Here is a 22,379-nt window from a genome sequence, read left to right on the forward strand (position 1 = left end):
TCTCTCTCTCTCTCTCTCTCTCTCTCTCTCTCTCTCTCTCTCTCTCTCTCTCTCTCTCTCTCTCTCTCTCTCTCTCTCTCTCTCTCTCTCTCTCTCTCTCTCTCTCTCTCTCTCTCTCTCTCTCTCTCTCTCTCTCTCTCTCTCTCTCTCTCTCTCTCTCCATCTAACACTGGCACTAGCTGTTTAAGTCCAGACTTCACTTTAGCCTCGTCTGCATCTAAACTTTCCTTCACCTGTTCTAACCTGCCTCAATTACACCTTGTAGTTGAATGGAATTCTAAAATATATTTTTTCCTCTGCACTTAGATTTTAATGTAATTGAATAGACTGTCAAGTTAGAATAAGGATTCTTATGAAAATTAGAACAGTCGTCTGTTAAACACTGCCACATCTTAGTTGTGCTTACTATGATGTCCTTTTAATTCAGTGGTTTATCCTCACGAGAGATGTCCGTGTGTGTTTGTTTGGGGTTGGTATGCTGCTTGTTGCTAGCGGTTGTTATGAATACACTGATAAGCTGTTGTCGTAGTATCTGAGCTACACCACACACACACACAGGGAGCCTGCCTGAGTTTGTTCCCTTGTCCTGGTATGACCTCCGCCTTGCCGACACCACATGGTCATCTTTAGAGAGGAGAGAGAGAAGAGGGAGTTCTCTCTGAGAAGAGGCTGAGAAAGAGTGGGGAAAGGAAGAGAAGTTGCTGGGAGAGAGTGAAAGAGAGGCTAGAGGATAGAAAAGGGGAGGATCTGGGAGAGATATAGATAGAAATTACAGAGGGAACGAGAGAGAGAGAAAGAGAGGGAAAGTGAGAGAGAGAGAAGGGCTGGGTGTCTACTCGTCAGAGTCAGGGGTGTGTTTCTTCTCCACCCCAAACACACACAACTCGTGCCACTATTTCTGTATGCCAGTGAGTAGAGAGTTACTGGAGCAGAACCACTGTGGGCTGGTGCTACACTCACGCAGCAGTATTCGACCACCTGACTGTGTTTTGGTGTTTCACAATGCTGGGTTGTGTTCATTAGGGTACGAAACGGAAAACGTCTGAAAACATTTTGCAACGGAAAACGTACATTTGGGTTTATTGTAAAAGTGTAGGTAGTCCGTCCTTGTTTCAGTCCATTTTCTTCCGTTTCATGCCTAATGCACACAAGCCTGAAAAGTGTTGGATGGCTTAGGGCGGATTCTGTCATGGTTTGTGCACATTGAGTCAGTTGGAGAAATCACAGCTTAGGGAAATCACAGCCCCAAATCACAGTTTAGGGAAATCACAGCCCCAAATCACAGCTTAGATAATAAAAATACTCTGCAACTCTCGTCTTGTTATAAAACTGATACTTTTAATATATATATTTTTTAAGATTGACGTTTGCTCACAGCGTTATGACACAGAGTTCATAAAAAGCTAGCGTAACGTGACTATAGAGGCTAGGACAAGTGTTTGTAGTTTGAACTCTGAGGTGACTTGGAGGAATCATTGGAGCTATGACTGATGCCAGACAGACAGGAGTGTGTGCTTTGCATTACAGATGCTAAATAATTAAACCAGTGATTTGAATTCAGTCATATGTTCTTGTTGTCTCTCATGCAATATCATCTCAGAGTAATTGTATTTTCTGTCTAACTGTGAGCCTGTCTACTTCTGTATGAATAGAATACAATAGAAAACAATATAATACATGTGTTAGGCCTAATTTTGTTAATCAACTTTTCCATAATGTTGAATACGCCATTTATATTTTTAAATACCATGTTATTTCCCACACCCAGTTTGTGAGTGGCATTGAAAAGGTTAATATCTCAGACAGACACAGCTCAGTGGACACATCTATCTCTTCTTCCTCAGCTCAGCTCCAGTCTGGTGCGTCTACATTGTCCAGTCCACAGTTTGTGTGTGTCCCCCGTTCGTAGGGGCTAGAGTAAAAGCCCACATAGGAGCTCCTTTGTTTAGGAGGGACTAGGCATGGGAGATCATTTACAAGCCGCTGACGCCCTCACCCCATTGGCTGGCGGGGCTCAGTCTGTGTCTGCGAGAGGCATGCCGTGTGTGCGTGTGTGTGTGTGTTTACGTGAGTGTGTGTGTATGTCTGTGTTCGTGTCTGCGGCAACAGCAGTTCTCTACACAGTGTCTCGCAGGCAGACAGGCAGGCAGCCTCTCTCTGCTCTGGCGATGGTAGTGGAGAGCTCAGCTCGCCCTCCTCTCAGAGACGGCTGTTATAGTAACCTGCTATTCTTCTATCTAGAGCTGAGGGGAGCAAAGCAAAGCAAGATGGCTACCTTGTAGGAATATAATGCTACCCAAACTGGAGGTTCTGCCTCTGAGGACAGACAAGGTAAAGCTGCCCGAAGCCTTTAGTAGCCCTGGAGGCTATTGTCTAGCTCCAGACGCATATTAATACAGTACAGCATTCTAGCAGGAGACTAACCCTGTCTGCTGTGCTGCTGGGCTGTGTGTGGATTTGGAAACAGTTTCAGGATATCAGGATATAAACAATGTAGTGTATGAAAGATACTTTACGGTAGAATGTATTATTATGATAACTAGCTCTACTGTTTTTCAGTGTTTTGTGTCCTGTGTGTTTGCATGTGTTTTGTGTGTTGTGTTTGTATTTGGAAGCAGTTTCAGTATACTACTATTAGAATACAAACTATGTATAAAAGGTTTGATACAAATAGTTGATTGTTATTATTACTATTCCTGTTGGACTGTGTAACCTCTAAATCACTAACGATGTGTGTGTGTGTGTGTGTGTGTGTGTGTGTGTGTGTGTGTGTGTGTGTGTGTGTGGGGGGGGGGGGGGGGTTGTGTTTTCCAGGTGGCGTGCAAGGACGTGGCCAAAGGAGCGTTAAAGAAACCAGTTTCCACGGTAACAACCACCCTTCTCTTTTTTTCTCTGCATGTCTTTTTTAGCCGTGGTGGGACAAGGATCCGTCTGCGTCCTTCTCTTTCTGTCTGTCTATTTTTTTGTTTGTGTGAGAGAGGAGAGTTAACAGTAGTTAGACTAGCATTACTGTCTGGTTCTAGTAGAGGGAAATACCTAGTCAGTTGTACAACTGAATGCATTCAACTGAAATGTGTCTTCCACATTTAACCCAACCCCTCAGAATCAGAGAAGTGCGGGGGGGCTGCCTTAATCGACATCCACGTCATCAGCGCCCGGGGAATTGTGGGTTAACTGCCTTGCTCAGGGGGAGAACGACAGATTTTTGCCTTGTCAGCTCAGGGATTCAATCCAGCAACCTTTCGGTCACTGGCCCAACGCTCCTACCCGCCAGGCTACTGTAGTAGTAGTAGTAGTAGTGGTAGTTGTAGTAGTAGTAGTAGTAGTAGTTGTAGTAGTAGTAGTAGTAGTAGTAGTAGTAGAAGTAGTAGTAGAAGTAGTAGTAGTAGTAGTAGTATATGGTGTAAAGCATATCATTATATATTTTGGTGAGATGCAGATGCTTCTTGTCTCTCTGTTTGGGGATGCTAGGTATGGGTAATCCCTATGTGGAGCTGTGTGTGTGTGTGCGCACATGTGTGTGTGCATTGATGTGTGTGTTTGTGTGTTTGTTAGGAATGGATAGTCCCTCGGTTGAAACCTCCTTGGAAACCCTTCTCCTCTGAGAGGGTCGTTAGGAGTCAGAGAGCAGTCGTAGTCTTGTTGCTAGGACAGAAGTAGTAGTAGTGACTTTTCATTGAAAAGTCGAGAAGAGTGTTTGTAGGTTGTGCTGTGGTAGTTTTAGCTGCGGTAGTAGCAGTCGTGATAGTACATTATGCAATGTTTTCTTTTTGTGCTACTGTGTTTGCGTAAGTCTGTTTGATTCTGTTTTTAGCCTGACTGGCTGGAAGAAAGAGTATTATTAGTAGCTGCAGTGTTTGTAGGAGTTAATGTATTTGTGCACTGCTCTGTTTAGTCAGTGTGTGTCTGACTCTGTGAAGTTGAGTTCAGAGAGGAAGGTGGCATTACGCTCTATGAATGAAACCAATACGATGCACAGAACTTCAGAGAAACACACTCACACACTCAGCCCAGGAAGGAAGCATGCTTTTTTTATGTCTTATCTTATCTTCAGCACATCGTGGGATAGTTGTCGTAAGACTGTCTGCAGCCTGTGGTCTGGCTTTGAACTCTGTGGATGTTTTTGAGGATTATCAGAGCTGAAAGCAGCCTAAGAGCTACTTTATCAGGAATGACTTTTCAAATACTTTTAAATAAGCCTTTTTAATGCATTATTTTAAGAGAATGTTCTGAAAGGATTGACAGTAGAACCACCTGTTTGCTGTCTGTGACATTCAATGAGGATGTGAAAATGCCTACTGTATTCTTATGATGTCACTTCTTTTCAGAAGTAAAATAAAATAAATTGTTATTTGTCACATGCGCCAAATACAACCTTACCGTGAAATGCTTACTTACATGCCATTAACCAACAATTCAGTTCAAGAAATAGAGTTGAGAAAATAATTACTAAATACGTTTTTTTTTTAAATATAAAAAAAAGTAACACAAGAACAACAATACCACGGCTATATACAGGGGGTACCGGTACCGAGTCTATGTGCAGGGGTACAGGTTTGTCAAGGTCATTTGTAATTAGTCTGGTTTGCCATTTGATTAATTGTTCAGCAGGGGGTAGAAGCTGTTAAGGAAGGAGCCTTTTGGAACTAGACTTGGCACTCCGGTACCTCTTGCCGTGCGGTAGCAGAGAGAACAGTCTATGACTTGGGTAACTGGAGTCTTTGACAATTTTTTGGCTATCCTCTGACACAACCTAGTATATACAGTTGCTAAACAGTTGAACTTTTGAAGTCGGAAGTTTACATACACCTTAGCCAAATACATTTAAACTCAGTTTTTTCACAATTCCTGAGTTTAAATGTATTTGGCTAAGGTGTATGTAAACTTCCGACTTCAACTGTAGGTAATACATACCCGGTCAGATAGAGGTTGGAAATGTTAGTGAAGACACTTGGTCTGTGCATGCTCAAAGTACACGTCATGGTAATCCGTCTGGCCTCGCGGCCTTGTGAATGTTGACCTGTTAAAAGGTCTTGCTCACATGGGCTACAGAGAGTGTGATCACACGGTCGTCTGGAACAGCTGGCGCTCTCATGCATGCTTCAGTGTTGCTTGCCTCGAAGCAAGCATAAAAGGGAAATATTTGTGTGTGGAGTGCATTGTATATGGTGAATGGACACTCCCTATGTGGAGCTGTGTGTGTGTGTGTGTGTGTGTGTGTGTGTGTGTGTGTGTGTGTGTGTGTGTGTGTGTGTGTGTGTGTGTGCGCGCATGCGTGCGTGTGTGCGCACGTGCGTGCGTGCGTGTTTGTTAGGAATGGATAGTCCCTTGGTTGAAACCTCCTTGGAAACCCTTCTCCTCTGAGAGGGTCGTTAGGAGTCAGAGAGCAGTCGTAGTCTTGTTGCTAGGACAGGAGTGAAGATTTGTGCAAGCTGTCATTCAGGAAAGGGTGGCTACTTATATACTAAATATATACTAAATATATTTTGATTTGTTTAACACTTTTTTGGTTACTACATGATTCCATATGTGTTATTTCATAGTTTTGATGTCTTCACTATTATTCTACAATGTAGAAAATACATAAAAACCCTTGAATGAGTAGGTGTGTCCAAACTTTTGACTGGTACTGTATATCTTACAAAAAAATTACAGACACCCATATCTACAGTACATGTCAAAAAAGATATTAATGTACTGTTATATGAAATGTTATGATACATACACACTGCTGGCGTGCTGCTGGAACTCAGCCACTACTGCTTTGCTTTGAAAAGCAGTTTAACGTGAGTGACACACTGCCTTTAACCCTTTCTTTCTCTCTCTCTTTCCTCTCCCTATTTCTCTCCATCAATTTATCTCTCTCCTACTGTCTCCTCTTTCTGTATCTGTCTCTCTTTCTCTCCCTCTCACTCCCTTTTTCTCTTGCTCTCTCTCTCTTTCTCAATAGTAGCTCATTTCCACATTCTCTGTGATGTCTCTCTCTCGTATGATTTCAGCAGCAGTCAAGATGTTGCCTCAGCCTCCTCTCCCGCTATCAGTAGCACCATGCTCTTAGTGGTAAGGGAGGGTCACGAGACCAGGAGAGGAGGAGAGGAGGGGTGTTCTGAATACTACATGACTGTAAATAGAGTTGGGGTTTTACTACAGTGTATTGGGAGGGTATTATTGTGTATAATTCTCATCTCTAGTGGAAGGAGAGAAGAGGGCTTCACCCCGTAATTGACACACAGACTGAGTTTTCTGTTTGGTGTGTGGGTTAGAGAAAGTGTAGACAGTGTTTTAAGTTCACAGTTACTATGCTCTGATCAATGTAAAGTGCATTCTTCTTACAGTATGCTTATGGTGATGATTTTATGTTGTATGTCACCTTTCTATTGTTGTTGTTGTTGTGAGCAATGTCCCTCTTGCTAATCAAATTTAATATCAGTGACCTACAGTAGCAGCTCAGACTATTTATAGGGTTGTTGTAGGGTTTGTAAGTTTTTAGAGTACCACCAACACTGTAAAAGTATGTTCACACTTCATACTACCTGCCTACCCTTTGTCTGTCACGTAAGGGCGTCCTTTCTCCATTAGATAGACACGTCTTGTTTTACCCAGCAACAGAGATGTGATGATGAGGTGAGCTGCACTGGTCCTCTGTGAGATAGAACTGTCTCTGTGCCAGTAACAGCAGTAACACAAACCCTCATGTGTCTTATTATCCCAGTTAATCCTGTACAACAGCAGTGTTTCTCAACTCCAGGCCACATTTTTGTTACAGCCCTGTACTAACACACCTAATTCAACTAATTGAACTAGGGTTGAGTCAGTTGTGTTAGTAGTGGCCTAGAAGAAGGATGTGACCAAGACTAGACGGCTGGTGGCTGTCCGTTCTCACAGGGCATACTGTAGGCCTGGAGGCTTTAAAACAGAGAGTGCATGCTGGGTAGTGTAGTCTATAAAGAGTGGTTAAACAGTGAGTTTAATGACAGTTCAGACAAGGTAAACAAGTAGCTGACACCCACCCACCTCCAGGCTCCCTGTAATTAGAACAGTTCATTAACTATACATAAAACAGGCAGTCTTGGCACTGTGGTGTTTTTATCTCTGCCATATTGTTTTAATGAGATTGGATGTGCCAACGACATTATCATTAATTATGGAAGGTGTTGCAAGCTCCTATTAATATAGAAACTCCGGGGTTCAGAAAAGATTTGGCCTTGCTCCATGACAGTATTATGGTATGTACACTACTGTATCAACACACACACACGCACGCACGCACGCACGCACGCACGCACGCACACACACACACACACACACACACACACACACACACACACACACACACACACACACACACACACACACACACACACACACACACACAAAGCAGTAAGGTATAGATCTGCTATCTTAATTCAACCAGTTTCTCACAGCAGGAAAATAATCCTACAGCAACAAGAAATTTGAATTATTATGAGGATTATAATTAATGGAAGTGTTTGTAGGGGTTGATATATTTGTCGTTAGGGCAAATCAAGTCTGACATTTTCAAGTGGAAATTACAGATTCAAATCGATCTTGTCTCTCTCGCTTTCTTTCTCGCTCTCTCTCTCTAAATTCAATTCAAAGGGCTTTATTGGCATGGGAAACATGTGTTCACATTGCCAAAGTAAGTGAAATAAATCATGAACAAAAGTGAACAATAAACATTACACTCACAAAAGTTTAAAAGGAATCGATACATTTCGAATTTCACATTATGGCTATGTACAGTGTTGTAACGATGCGCAAATGAAGTACAATAGGGAAAATATATAAACATAAATGTGGGTTGTATTTACAATTGTGTTTATTCTTAACTAGTTGCCCTTTTCTTTTGGCAACTCTCTCTCTCGCTCTCTCTCTCAGGTGGTTCCAGAGGGCGTCGCAATAAATGGCAGAAGCCCTGTCCAGATGGTAAAGGAAACCTATACTGCAGAGGAGGAGTGTCACATACCTCCCACACACCCCCAGACACACCCTCACACACACCCTCCCCACGCCCACACTCTCACCCCAATCATAGATGGCCGACCAGCAGTACTTATCAAGAGAGAGCCTGGCCTGGAGGACTCCAACGATGCACTTCTTCTGCAACACCACTACTCTTCATCTTTTCACAATGGTGCTGACGAAAACCTGTCTAAAACCAACGGTGCTCCAGTGTCACCAGATTCCCAAAAGACTGCAAGACAATTAGAGTCCCAAAGGACTACAAAAACCACATACCCCAAAGGCAGCTCTGAGCCCAATGATGCACTTGTGGATGACACCATGACCGTTCCTCTGAAGAAGATAAAGTTGGAGGAGTCGTGGGTGTGGTCTACGGAGCAGTCCTCCACCCTACTAGGGGGCAATGATGACGATGTCTATGTGGACGCTCTGTCCACACTAGCAGCAGTTGTGTGTTTCTCTATCACAGATAGGAAGGGGCTGGAGGACAAGCTGTTTAGCTCCCGTTCCCCGGTGCTACACTCGTTAAAAACAGAGCCGGAGGACTTTAAGGTAGACCTACTCCTGAGAAGCACTCCCATCAGTCCACGGAAAGCTCTTGACATTATTGTCAAACGAGAGCAACCCTCTCCAGATCTCTCTCTGCCAAGCATCCAGTCGTTGGTGCAAGAGAGGAATATTAGCAATGACCAAGCTATTGCTATCGAGGCGCTAACCTTACTGGCATCTATCCCCCAAAACCCCCCAGAACCCTTTAGAATGGACGCACATGGTCAAAACCCCACCACATCTTCCATGCACTTATCCAGTAGAAACACCTCTCTCCAGGATGTCAAACCCCCTACAGGTTTCCTCCCCAACAAAGTTCTAGTCATCAGTTCCCCTTTGCACCAGACCTCAGTCATACGCTCCCCTCTGCACCAGACCTCAGTCATCAGGTCCCCGGTGGCCAGACAGAGTCTTGTCATCCAGTGTCATTCCCGTAGTCCCGCAGCCACTGGCAAGCTGTCCCTACAGGACCTGCTGGAAGCCAGCTCTGACTGTGGCAGACTTCCCTACGACAGCACCGAGAGAGCAGGACAACACCTGTACAGGAGAGCAGACCAAGACCTTGGTTCTCACCATAACAGGTCCGAAGGCACTTTCAGAGAGCGGAAAGACATGGAGAGGAATAGTAAGGAAACAACAGAGAGGACGGTGGGTAAGATCGGGAGGAACAGGGATGAGGAAGAGGTGGCGGCTCAACTGGCCGAGTTGGCATTCATCATCCAATCACGTCACAAGCAGCAGGGTTTCCAACCCTCCCAGCACTCTGAGAACAACCCTCCCAGAGGAACGCCAGTCTCGGCCATCAAGTACAACTACAATTCCCAGCATGCACCACCCAACAACAAGAAAATCCCTGTGGGGAAACCAAGTTCCACACCTTCCAAACCTAGGAAGAAGAAGGGGATGGAGGGGGTTAAAGAGGAGGGCTACAACCCCAACAACAAGATCCCCATGTCCAAAAGGACACCCAACGGCAAGACCCCCCACAGAGCCAGGGTCCAGAAGGTTCTGCCCCAGCCGAAGAGGAGCCTGTTTCTGCCTCAGACTCAAATGGATCTAAAGAGATACCTGGCTGAGGCTCAGGAGGAACAACGGCAGCTCTTTTACTACAGCAACAGCCACAGTGGGGTCAAATACCACAAAACCTCTGGAGCCGTCAGTCGTGGTCAAGGTTATGGTCATGACAACCAACAGTGGTCGCATTTGAACGGTCACCACAATGGTCCTCTGAACGGTCACCTGGACCCTTTACAAGGACAAGGAGTTGGACAGGGACATGAGTGTGAAAGACGATTGTATTCTCAGGTATCGCAGCCCTACGTTCGGCAGCAGCATGGTGCTAACCTAAAGGCTAGCTCCACCAACCCCAGTTTCACCAGTTTAGACTCTAAGAACCACAGAACCGGGTTGAACCATAGTTTACCCAACGGCTACTCCTCTGGGGGTCAACGGCAGGGGTATTACAAGGTGGAGAGGTCTGGTCCGGTCACCATCTTGTCCACGTCAACTGATGGCGCTTTGGACCTATCAGAGGAGTTGACGCCAACCAAACACAACGTAAACAGCTTCCTGGAATCGCCCCTCATATTCCTGGACACGCCCACTAAGAACCTGCTCAACACCCCCTCTAAGAAACTCTCTGAGATCCCCTCCTGTGGCTGCATGGGTGAGTCACCTTGATGATGATGGTAGTGGTGGTGGACATAATAATGATGAGGATTATGATGATTATGAATATGATTTTCTCTGCATGCCACAACATGACTGGTTGACTGGGTCTGTAACTGTCACATCCATGTACATAGCATTTGCTTTCCGGGAAATAAGCTGAAGCTGCGTTCTAAAAATGACTCTCTCTCCACAGAGCAAATCATAGAGAAGGAGGAGGGTCCGTACTACACTCATCTTGGTGCTGGACCCAGTGTGTCAGCCGTCAGAGAGATGATGGAGAACAGGTAACAACAAAAACTAACAAGCCAAACTGCATCAGTTTTTTTTATTCCATTCCACAACCAAGCTTGGGGGGAAAACAAGTGTTTGTTGCTGCCTAGCCATTTTACTTTATACATTTATATTTCCATTGGGACGGCAAACCTGTGAGGTGCTAATCCACTTCTGTTTTCATGACAAATCTATTGGCTGTATAACACTGCTAAGGTAAGAGTTAATATGAAACAAGAGTGGCTCAGTGCCTCACAGGTTGTCTTACCAGTAGGCTCATAGAGCTAGGCTAATATGTACCTCTACCACTACTCTGTAGCTGTATATATTTCTAAAAGTATGGTACATACTCTTATTAGCCTACTGTATGATACATTTGCCCTGCCAAAGGCCTGGTTTCCCAAAGGGCTATTGGTGTTCATGGAATGAGGTGGGGCTTACAATCATATTATAACTCGTAAATTATAAAACCTGTCATTGAAGGAAAGCAGCACCCCGCTGGCAAAACACACACTTGTACACACATACATTCACAAATACAAAAACACACCCTGCGTGTTAGAACAGGGAACCCCTAGGGCCAAGTCGAGGGGCACATGAGGAGAAATGACAACCTCTACAACAACCACGCACTGCAGTCTCTCTGCTCTATGGTCTCACTGCTGAATGGCCTCAGTGCCTGGTTTTTAACTGTTTTGACAGTTATTCCAAACACTATTGCTGCATTTTGGCTAGTGATGTAGTCCTACTGTCCCATTGTATTTTGATGAAGTTCTCAAAATGTGATTTGTTGTTGTATTGGCATTCATTGAAAGATGTTGGTGCTGGTGGTCGCAGATAAAGGGAGACATGCTTGATACAGTATGTCATTGCTGAAAGGATTGTGTTTGTGTTCTAAGATGGGAAGTGTGAAATGTCATGAAAATGTGATGTACGTTATCAGGTCCGTATTAAGAAATCATAGGCCCCGGGGCTTTGTTTTTTTAAATATTGTCACGCCCTGACCATAGAAAGCTTTTCATTCTCTATGTTGGTTAGGTCAGGGTGTGACTAGGTGATTTATATTTCTATGTTGGCCTGGTATAGTTCCCAATCAGAGACAACTGTTTATCGTTGTCTCTGATTGGGGATCATATTTAGGCAGCCATTTCCCCTTTGTGTTTTGTGGGAACTTGTTTTTGTGTAGCTGCCTGTGAGCAGCCCAGAATGTCACGTTTCGTTGTTCTTCTGTTTTGTTTGGTGAGTTTATTAATTATTAAACATGTGGAATTCTACACATGCTGCGCCTTGGTCCAATCATTATAACGATCGTGACATACAGTGGGGCAAAAAAGTATTTAGTCAGCCACCAATTGTGCAAGTCCTCCCACTTAAAAAGATGAGAGAGGCCTGTAATTTTCATCATAGGTACACTTTAACTATGACAGACAAAATGAGAAAAAAAATCCCATTGTAGGATTTTTAATGAATTTATTTGCAAATTATGGTGGAAAATAAGTATTTGGTCAATAACAAAAGTTTATCTCAATACTTTGTTTTCTGTAAGTCTTCACAAGGTTTTCACACACTGTTGCTGGTATTTTGGCCCATTCCTCCATGCAGATCTCCTCTAGAGCAGTGATGTTTTGGCCAGCCTGGTGCAGGTCGAAAAGCATTAAACATGTATGGCAATTTAGCTAGTTACCTTGCACTTGTTAGCTAATTTGTCCTATTTAGCTAGCTTGCTGTTGCTAGCTAATTTGTCCTGGGATATAAACATTGAGTTGTTATTTTACCTGAAATGCACAAGGTCTTCTACTCCGACAATTAATCCACACATAAAACGGCCAACCGAATCGTTTCTAGTCATCTCTCCTCCTTCCAGGCTTTTCCATCTTTGAACTTATATGGTGATTGGCATCTACACTTTTACCACGACAACCGGCAAAACATTTCGTCTTTCAATCACCCACGTGGGTATAACCAATGAGGAGATGGCACGTAAGTACCTGCTTCTATAGACCAATGAGGAGATGGGAGAGGCAGGACTTCCAGCGCCTTCTGCATCAGAAATAGAAAGGAGTTCTATTTTAGCCCTTGGCATCGCAGACACGCTTTGGCGCGAGCACTGTGGGTGCAATAATTGAATAACATGGATTTCTAAATTTATTTTGAGACGCTCGCACACGCAACGTGTCCGGTCTGGTCAACATGTAAGGATGAAGATGAACCCATAGGCTACTCGTGGTGATGGCCAATAGGCTCCTTGTGGCAACAGCCTATTTTAAGATGAGCTACTTTGAAAAACAGTGCTGCTGTTAGCTACAAATTAGGATTTGTTGAGAAAAAATATTTATATTGGTTCTACAGACAGATTCATCTTCTCTTTTCAGCAGTAGGCATTTGCTTTCCAAACTGTACATTTTTCTCACGATTGTATTTTGAAATCTGCAAAAGGAAACTGACAGCCGCAACCAAGCATATAAATATATTCCACAGATGGCTGCTCCAATTCAAGTCAGGATTGGCATCCATTGCTAGTGTACCTATGACTTTTAACAGTCAAATTGCCAGGGTACGGGGTTACAAAACCCTTCTATGGATTATATGTCTATGGCCACAACGCAACAAGCTGTAGTCTATTTGGCACGCATGCAGCCCAAACAGATACCTACCTATATGTGCTTGTGACAAAACTTAATTCATAGTTATTTTTTAATAAACTGTTGATCCTCTATGGGTAAAGGATGCTCTCTGGTGTATTTTTAACATTGGGAGTGGGCTGTGGTTGGATAAAAAATTATAATATAAAAAAAGGAACATATACTGTATATAAATATATATATTTATTTTGCTGCCTCTTGGCCTGGACCCAGGGGCTTCATCCCCAGTAAGCCCCTGCAATAATCCGTCTCTGTATGTTATTGCTGTGTATGTTCAAAGGTATGGAGAGAAAGGGAAGGCAGTAAGGCTGGAGGTGGTGGTGTACACTGGGAAAGAAGGACGCAGTTCCCAGGGTTGTCCCATCGCCAAGTGGGTAAGTACCTCCTGTGTGTGTGTGTGTGTGTGTGTGTGTGTGTGTATGTGTGTGTGTGTGTGTGTGTGTGTGTGTGTGTGTGTGTGTGTGTGTGTGTGTGTGTGTGTGTGTGTGTGTGTGTGTGTGTGTGCGTGTGTGCATGCGTGCCAGCGTGCCTGTGTGTACACTGCTGCGTGTGTATGTGTATAGGTGCATATATGGCTGTGTGTGCGTATACACATCTGCATGTCTGTGTAGTAAACCTTCTCTCTCCCCCAGGTGATTCGTCGGGGCAGTGAGGAGGAGAAGCTGCTGTGTCTGGTGAGACACCGGGCAGGGCACCGCTGTGAGAGTGCCGTGGTGGTGATCCTCATCCTGGCATGGGAGGGCATCCCCCGGGGCGTGGCAGACAGTCTGTACCAAGAACTCACTCAGACCCTCTGTAAATACGGCTCCCCCACCAGTCGACGCTGCGCCCTCAACGAGGAGTGAGTTACTGAAACAACAGACCTATGTGTATTATTCAATAACAGGCTTACACATACACATTTACATTCATAGAACAAAGGAGTTAGTTCATTCCTTTCTAGCATTTAGTGACCTGTCTCTCTCCCTCTCTCTCTTCAGTTGCACTTATGTGCCAGGATCTAAATGGATCTTCTTCCCCCTCTCCCCATCTCTCTCCCTCTTTCTGTCTCTCCAGTCGGACGTGTGCGTGCCAGGGTTTGGACCCAGACACTTGTGGCGCCTCGTTCTCCTTCGGCTGCTCCTGGAGTATGTACTTCAACGGCTGCAAGTTCGCCCGCAGCAAGATCCCCCGAAAGTACCGCCTGCTGGGAGATATGCCACAGGAGGTGAGGACCAGGACACTCCAGTCAAACTGTGTCAAACTCTAGTCCTCTAGGGCCGGCCACAGTGTCAGCAGGTCTTCGTTCCTCCCTTGCACTTATATGCTCATTTAAGGTCATTGATTAGCTAGGGAGTCCACATACCTGGTTTTCCTGGTCTAAATCAGAGCTAGCTTAAGGGAAAGAGCAAAAAAACAGCAGCCAATTTGACTCTCTAGGAATTGTCTGACATCCCTGAATTAGATTTGAGAGCCTGGTCTGAAAAGAACCCTAGCCACTTCCCAATATGCCTAAACCCTAGCTCTTTGCTTTGCTAATCTAAGCGTTGTTATAGCTTTACAATCAATGGTTTAGAATAGATATTCCTCTATGAATAGTCTTCTTGGCATGTTAAAGTGGCTAATAGACTCCTAGTGGCCTCAGGTTGATATGACAGTCAACGCGTGACATGGAGGATAGTGACTTAAACATTACTGGTATTATCTTAAACACTCCCAGATTCTCCAGGGGCCTCTCCTTTATTTCCTCACACCTTTTCCCTCATCTGTTCCTGTCCCTTTTTGTCCCACTCTTCCTCTGATCTGTGTGTTGTCTGTCTGTGGGTTGTTCAGGAGGAGAAGCTGGAGAATCGGCTGCAGAACCTGGCTACAGACCTGGGTCCTGTCTACCAGAGACTGGCCCCGGAGGCTTTCCAAAACCAGGTGGATCAGGAGCAGGCGGGCCAGGACTGCAGGCTGGGTCGGAGGGTGGGCCGACCTTTCTCCGGGGTCACGGCGTGTGTGGATTTCTGTGCCCACGCTCACAAAGACACACACAACATGAACAATGGCAGCACTGTGGTACGCCCCTCACATGACTGTTTGTCAATGGACACACACACAGGTGCACACACATTCACTGTCAAACACACAGAGAAATAGACACAGATACAAACGCACGCTCGCTCAATCGCGCACACGTACACACACGCTCGCACGCACACACACCCACGCACACACACCCACGCACACACACTCACTGTCACACATAGAGAGCACCACAGACACAGGTACTTAGACACTCGCTTCTGATTGCGTGCCAGCATATTAATGGACATATCATATATTTTTTATTTTTGGGGGGCCTGGGTAAGTCAGCTTTAATACTGCAGAGAGATTGTAGCATTGTACCATCATTGTAATTGTCTGCATAATTTCCAATCCCCCATATATTATTTTGTAAATATATACAGTATATATACACATATATGTTTTTAATATATTAATGAACATATCTTAGACAAATGTCAATATCAAATCATTAACATGTTTCCATAGTTGAAACAAAAATCAATATCAGCTATCATATCACCTCGCGACACAACGCCTCTCCCCTATTTGATAGTTTGTCTGTAAGCACTGAGATGTAGGCTACATGTGCCTTTTTAAAAATGTATGTCGTTCTGTCCTTGTTTAAGGATGTTCTGTATTATGTCATTCTGTATTATCATGTTTTGTATGGACCTCAGGAAGAGTAGCTGCTGCTTTTTCAACAGCTAATGGGGATCCTAATAAAATACCAAAAATACCTGTTTTCACTTCCACCAAGATAGGCATTTTATCCCGGAAATCTGGGAGATACTGTGTTAGTCTTTTCCATTTGCGTAAAATGTCTCACCCTCCTGCAGGTTTGCACTTTAACCAAGGAGGACAACCGTGCGGTGCGTAACGTCCCTGAGGACGAACAGCTCCACGTCCTGCCCCTTTATAAGATCTCACAGAGGGATGAGTTTGGCAGTGCCAATGGCCAGTGGGCCAAGATCCAGACTGGGGCCCTGCAGGTGCTCTCAGCCTTCCCCAGAGAGGTAGGTTCCAACACTCCAGGTTTAAGTCTCCCCTGGGTAAAGATCAATATGCAGCTTCCTCTCCCCCAGTCCTAACCTTATAGATCAGCATCTAGGGGCAACTTCACCCTAAATCGGTTCGTACCCCCTGTAGCGACCAGGAGAACCAAGAGGCTATAAGATAGGGTGGCCAACCCTCCTCTTATAGAGTTACTGGGTGCGCAGGCTTTTGTTCCAGTCCTGCTCTACCACACCTGATTTTACTAATCAACCTGCACATCCAGTTGCCCTTCAGGGTGAGGGTTGGTCACCAATGCACCCTTTGGTATTGAAATTAGTTGGTGTCAAGGACATGTCAATAGGATGGGTTTGATTCTTGCATGAGTCAGATTTGCGTGTTTACTTCAAGACACTTGATAAAAGCATCTACTAAAAGCTCTCCTTAATGACCATGTTTATATCATCACCAGGTGCGTCTGCTGGCTGAGCCGGTGAAATCAGCCCGTAAGAGGAAGCAGGAGGCCAAGCTGAAGGCCCAGGCTGACAAACAAGCTGCAGCTCAGGACAGGAAGCCTGGACAGAGTCCACTAACCCCGGGCAAGGTCAAGACTGCCAACAAAGGTAGAGATCTCTGGTTGATTGATTGATTGATTGATTGATTGATTGGTTGGTTGGTTGGATGATTAGTCAATTGGTTGGTTGGTTCATTGATTTATCAATTGATTGATGGATGGGTGATTGAGTGGGTGGATGGGGTGGGTGCATTAATTGATTAATTGGTTGATTGATTGTTGCTACAAAATCATGTACAAGAAAAAGCTTGAAAAATGTGGTATGTAAATACTCATCATTAATCCCAGTTTGTATGTTTAACTTGACAGGTTTGAAAAGTGCTTCTTCAGCAGATCAGTCCCCCTTGTTCAAAAGAGAGCCTCAGTCCTTCAGCTCTTACAGACCAGGAAATGTGGGTGCGTATGTACCAGACTCTAACTCCCCTAGCGCTTACAACCACAGCACCCCCACCTACCCCACTCCTCCTGGAAGATCAACACCAGGGATGGAGTCTCTTTCCCCCCATCGCCTCGGCCTGCCTGCCCCCCAGTACAGAGGGCCACCAGGGACCCAGAGCAATGGTTCCCCATTCCATTACAAGACAATGGAAGAGGCTGTGGCTGTGAATGGTTACTCCCCAGGACTCAGCAGAAAGCAGCTGGTGGACCCTGACACATGTCGGACCCCCCCAGGAATGCCCCGGGGTGGCGACTACTCCCCCAGGATTTTTAAAACGGAGCCCAACAAGGTTCACTGCTCCCCTCTCCTCAGACCCCCTCACAGCCACAGCACTCCTTCTCCCTCCTCCTCCACCCACACCCACCCAGAGGGCCTCCACAGCAGACTCAATGGGCTCCTCAGGGCGAAGGCGGAGCTGGGAGTCAAGGACGGGGTTAGAGGTCATGTAGGTCATGTTATTCCTCACAGTGCCCCCCATCCTCCTCATCAGGCCCCTTCCCCTCTCTTCCCCAACCCAAAAGAGGTCAAACAGGAACAGGAAGAGGTGTGGTCGGACAGTGAGCACAACTTCCTGGACAGTGATATCGGCGGGGTGGCGGTGGCTCCCTCCCACGGTTCCATCCTGATCGAATGCGCCCGCCGAGAGCTCCATGCCACCACACCCATCCTCCGGCCCGACCGCAGCCACCCCACCCGCATCTCCCTGGTCTTCTACCAGCACAAGTCCCTCAATGAGCCCGACCACGGCCTGCACATGTGGGAGGCCAAGAAGGCCCGGAGGGAGCGGGAGAGAGAGGAGGAGGCTGAGAGGCTGGGGATGGGCCTAGACCTGGAAGAGGTTAGCCCGGTCAAGGGGAAGAGGGGGAATGGGGCCGGCAGTGAGAGTGTGGAGCCTGAGGAGGAGGTAGAGGAGGAGGGCCCGGAGGAGAAGAAGGGTGTGTTGACAGTTCCTACCCGGAAGGCAGTGACTGTCCCGCGGGATGGGGTGGTCACTGTTTCCCCTTATGCTCTGACACAGGTCACGGGCCCTTACAACCGCTGGACATGAGATGTACTGTTATGTACACACACAGACACATACAACAAATACATTTGAACACACACCACCCTGTGCTACTGCCTTACCTCAATCAACATTACACTTCTAGTCTCGTTATGTGTTATTTCATTGTGTTACTTTTTTTAATGTATGTGTGTTTATTTTTATTTCTCTTTGTCTCTGCTTTCAAAGTGATGAGGAAGACTATCATTTGTGGGGTTTTAACTGTGAGTTTTGGTATTTGATGATAAAACATTTTGATCTGGTTTTTCATGTAAAGAGATGGTGCTCAGAACCAATTTTTTTAACTGGTTTTATATAGGAATTGATTAATAAGAACAAACAGGATGTGATTATTTATTCTGATTATTTTTGTACTTTTTTTGGTGCAAGGCTATTTACTGCAATTTTACTGTCAACCAGCATTTTACACTAGTAAACACTCATGTTAAGTCTCTGAGGTCTTTGTTTCAACCAAGAGTGCTCTTTTCACAAGATGAGTTTTATCAATGATTGATTTATATAATGGTGCCATTTGTAGCAGCAACTTTTGATAAACAGACCACATATTACACAGTATGTAGTTTTATGTGAAAATAATGAACACATGTAGCATGGTGCTTTTCCTTCCCTTCCTTGTTCCTCTGTTGGTGGTCATGAAGGAACAGTACTTCCCTGTTCCTCTATTAGTGGTCATGAAGGAACAGTACTTCCCTGTTCCTCTATTGGTGGTCATGAAGGAACAGTACTTCCCTGTTCCTCTATTAGTGGTCATGAAGGAACAGTACTTCCCTGTTCCTCTATTGGTGGTCATGAAGGAACAGTACTTCCCTGTTCCTCTATTAGTGGTCATGAAGGAACAGTACTTCCCTGTTCCTCTATTAGTGGTCATGAAGGAACTGTACTTCCCCGTTCCTCTATTAGTGGTCATGAAGGAACAGTACTTCCCCAATCCTCTATTAGGGGTCATGAAGGAACTGTACTTCCCCGTTCCTCTATTAGTGGTCATGAAGGAACAGTACTTCCCCATTCCTCTATTAGTGGTCATGAAGGAACTGTACTTCCCCGTTCCTCTATTAGTGGTCATGAAGGAACTGTACTTCCCCGTTCCTCTATTAGTGGTCATGAAGGAACAGTACTTCCCTGTTCCACTATTAGTGGTCATGAAGGAACAGTACTTCCCCATTCCTCTATTAGTGGTCATGAAGGAACAGTACTTCCCCATTCCTCTATTAGTGGTCATGAAGGAACAGTACTTCCCCATTCCTCTATTAGTGGTCATGAAGGAACTGTACTTCCCCGTTCCTCTATTAGTGGTCATGAAGGAACTGTACTTCCCCGTTCCTCTATTAGTGGTCATGAAGGAACAGTACTTCCCCATTCCTCTATTAGTGGTCATGAAGGAACTGTACTTCCCCGTTCCTCTATTAGTGGTCATGAAGGAACAGTACTTCCCCATTCCTCTATTAGTGGTCATGAAGGAACTGTACTTCCCCGTTCCTCTATTAGTGGTCATGAAGGAACAGTACTTCCCCATTCCTCTATTAGTGGTCATGAAGGAACAGTACTTCCCCAATCCTCTATTAGTGGTCATGAAGGAACAGTACTTCCCCATTCCTCTATTAGTGGTCATGAAGGAACAGTACTTCCCCATTCCTCTATTAGTGGTCATGAAGGAACAGTACTTCCCCATTCCTCTATTAGTGGTCATGAAGGAACAGTACTACCTTCGTTTTTGTTTTTGTCTGGATAGATTTAGTCTTTTTGTTCAGTGTACATATATGACATATTGAAAAAGCACTTTTTTATTTTTCAGAACTTGAAAAAGGTCCTGTTCCAATATGTACAGATCGAGAGATATATCAGACAGCTCGTGTGAAACCTCTTCTCCTCTTTATTCAGTAGTTCTGTGTGTTTTTGTTTTTTGTTGTTGTAGAATGATAAATTACATATCAGTCTCACACAAAACCAAGCTTACTAAGCAATTATGAAATGCTGCATATAAAGATTGTGTCAGATTACGGTGCTTATTATTGTCAACCGCACTTGATTTATATGAATCTGGATAATCATGTTTGTTCACTGTCTGGACTTCTAGAGTGTTTTAAATAGGACATGTTTTTATACAGACATAGCTAAAAAAGACCACATAAAACCTGTTGAAATGGTGACTATATTACTGTATATTTGTTACTGGTGCTAACAAGATCTGTACCCTCTTTTTAACTGACTCGGGCATTGATGGACAGTTATGTTTTTCCATATGCTGGGTATAAATACATTATACAAGTGGATACCAAACCAATCAAACCCCTTTGTTGTTTCTCATTGCCTCCTCTTCAATTTTTGGGAGACGCTGCTGACAAAATAACACACTCCTCAGATCGTTGCATCGTCATACATTGTAGGCTGATCACGTATTGAGTCAGACTGTAGACCTCTACAGATTATAAACCTTCTTCTGATAGGGGCAACCATTTGGAGTATTAATTCATGCTCACATTAGTCAATCATAACCATGTAATAATAGGCCCATTCACTAATACTCAGTGCTTTGCTGGGGTAGGAGCGAACCGAAGCTGAATACTGCCACCTCAAATGTTCTACAGCTTGAGCTCCTGTTCCTCTTATAGACTATTAGCTCAAAAGTATTGTGGAGCTCCTACAAAATACATATCAACAGTACCGGCACCCAAAAGGGGTACCGACACCTAGTGCAGTCCAAGTTAAGCACTGCTACTAATGTAATCGATTAGGCATCTGTTGCATTGATCTGTCTTAACATATGCTGAATATAAATCAGCTCAACGCAGATAAAGATTTCCCTGGTGCTTTCATTTTACTAATAGACAGAGCTGGAAATGTTTGGTTTTTGTCATCTTTTTTTTCTGTTGTTTTTCTCTTTGTTTCTCAGGTGTGAGTGAGGTTGTTAATTTACCCAGTCTTCAACCCAACTAGGGCATTACCCAGTCTTCAACCCAACTAGGGCATTACCCAGGCTTCAACCCAACTAGGGCATTACCCAGGCTTCAACCCAACTAGGGCATTACCCAGGCTTCAACCCAACTAGGGCATTACCCAGTCTTCAACCCAACTAGGGCATTACCCAGTCTTCAACCCAACTAGGGCATTACCCCGTCTTCAACCCAACTAGGGCATTACCCAGGCTTCAACCCAACTAGGGCATTACCCAGTCTTCAACCCAACTAGGGCATTACCCAGGCTTCAACCCAACTAGGGCATTACCCAAGCTTCAACCCAACTAGGGCATTACCCCGTCTTCAACCCAACTAGGGCATTACCCAGGCTTCAACCCAACTAGGGCATTACCCAGTCTTCAACCCAACTAGGGCATTACCCAGGCTTCAACCCAACTAGGGCATTACCCAAGCTTCAACCCAACTAGGGCATTACCCAGGCTTCAACCCAACTAGGGCATTACCCAGTCTTCAACCCAACTAGGGCATTACCCAGTCTTCAACCCAACTAGGGCATTACCCAGGCTTCAACCCAACTAGGGCATTACCCAAGCTTCAACCCAACTAGGGCATTACCCAGTCTTCAACCCAACTAGGGCATTACCCAGGCTTCAACCCAACTAGGGCATTACCCAGTCTTCAACCCAACTAGGGCATTACCCAAGCTTCAACCCAACTAGGGCATTACCCAAGCTTCAACCCAACTAGGGCATTACCCAGTCTTCAACCCAACTAGGGCATTACCCAAGCTTCAACCCAACTAGGGCATTACCCAAACTTCAACCCAACTAGGGCATTACCCAAGCTTCAACCCAACTAGGGCATTACCCAAGCTTCAACCCAACTAGGGCATTACCCAAGCTTCAACCCAACTAGGGCGGACACAGTCTCCTGAAAAACGCTGTCTTCCAATAGTGTCTTTAACAGATTCACAAAGTCAAACCATATACTTAGACCTTTCCTCTGAGATAAGTATGTTGACACATAGATTGAATACATTTTATACAAGTAGAAAGGTATAGACAGTACATATATAGTATATTACATTATATTGAATGTAGGCCGTTGCAAGTTACTGATGTGGTAGAAAACAGTCACTTTAAAATGTTTACACATTTACATAAGACAGTTTGTAAGAAAAAATATGATCCTGTAAACTTTTGTAATTGCTTCACTTGAAGATTTCTCGGATCTTCCTTTATGTGTGACTTGA

The 22,379-nt window shown here is 44.7% G+C and overlaps 1 protein-coding gene across 1 annotated transcript in view; it reads left to right on the plus strand.

Moving 5' to 3' along the window:
* Nucleotides 1–19,053, plus strand: part of LOC139381969 (methylcytosine dioxygenase TET3-like) — a 46,902-nt gene extending 27,849 nt beyond the window's left edge. The window contains exons 3-12 of the mRNA XM_071125852.1: nt 2,815–2,865; nt 7,900–10,198; nt 10,397–10,487; nt 13,396–13,489; nt 13,748–13,956; nt 14,172–14,322; nt 14,928–15,155; nt 15,983–16,159; nt 16,609–16,759; nt 17,020–19,053. Coding sequence (XP_070981953.1) covers nt 2,815–2,865; nt 7,900–10,198; nt 10,397–10,487; nt 13,396–13,489; nt 13,748–13,956; nt 14,172–14,322; nt 14,928–15,155; nt 15,983–16,159; nt 16,609–16,759; nt 17,020–18,197 — 4,629 coding nt within the window. The 3' untranslated portion in view covers nt 18,198–19,053. The remainder of the gene's footprint in view (nt 1–2,814; nt 2,866–7,899; nt 10,199–10,396; nt 10,488–13,395; nt 13,490–13,747; nt 13,957–14,171; nt 14,323–14,927; nt 15,156–15,982; nt 16,160–16,608; nt 16,760–17,019) is intronic.
* The last annotated feature ends 3,326 nt before the right edge of the window (nt 19,054–22,379 follow it).

This window comes from Oncorhynchus clarkii, chromosome 23, assembly GCF_045791955.1.
Source record: "Oncorhynchus clarkii lewisi isolate Uvic-CL-2024 chromosome 23, UVic_Ocla_1.0, whole genome shotgun sequence".
Lineage (NCBI taxonomy): Eukaryota > Metazoa > Chordata > Actinopteri > Salmoniformes > Salmonidae > Oncorhynchus > Oncorhynchus clarkii.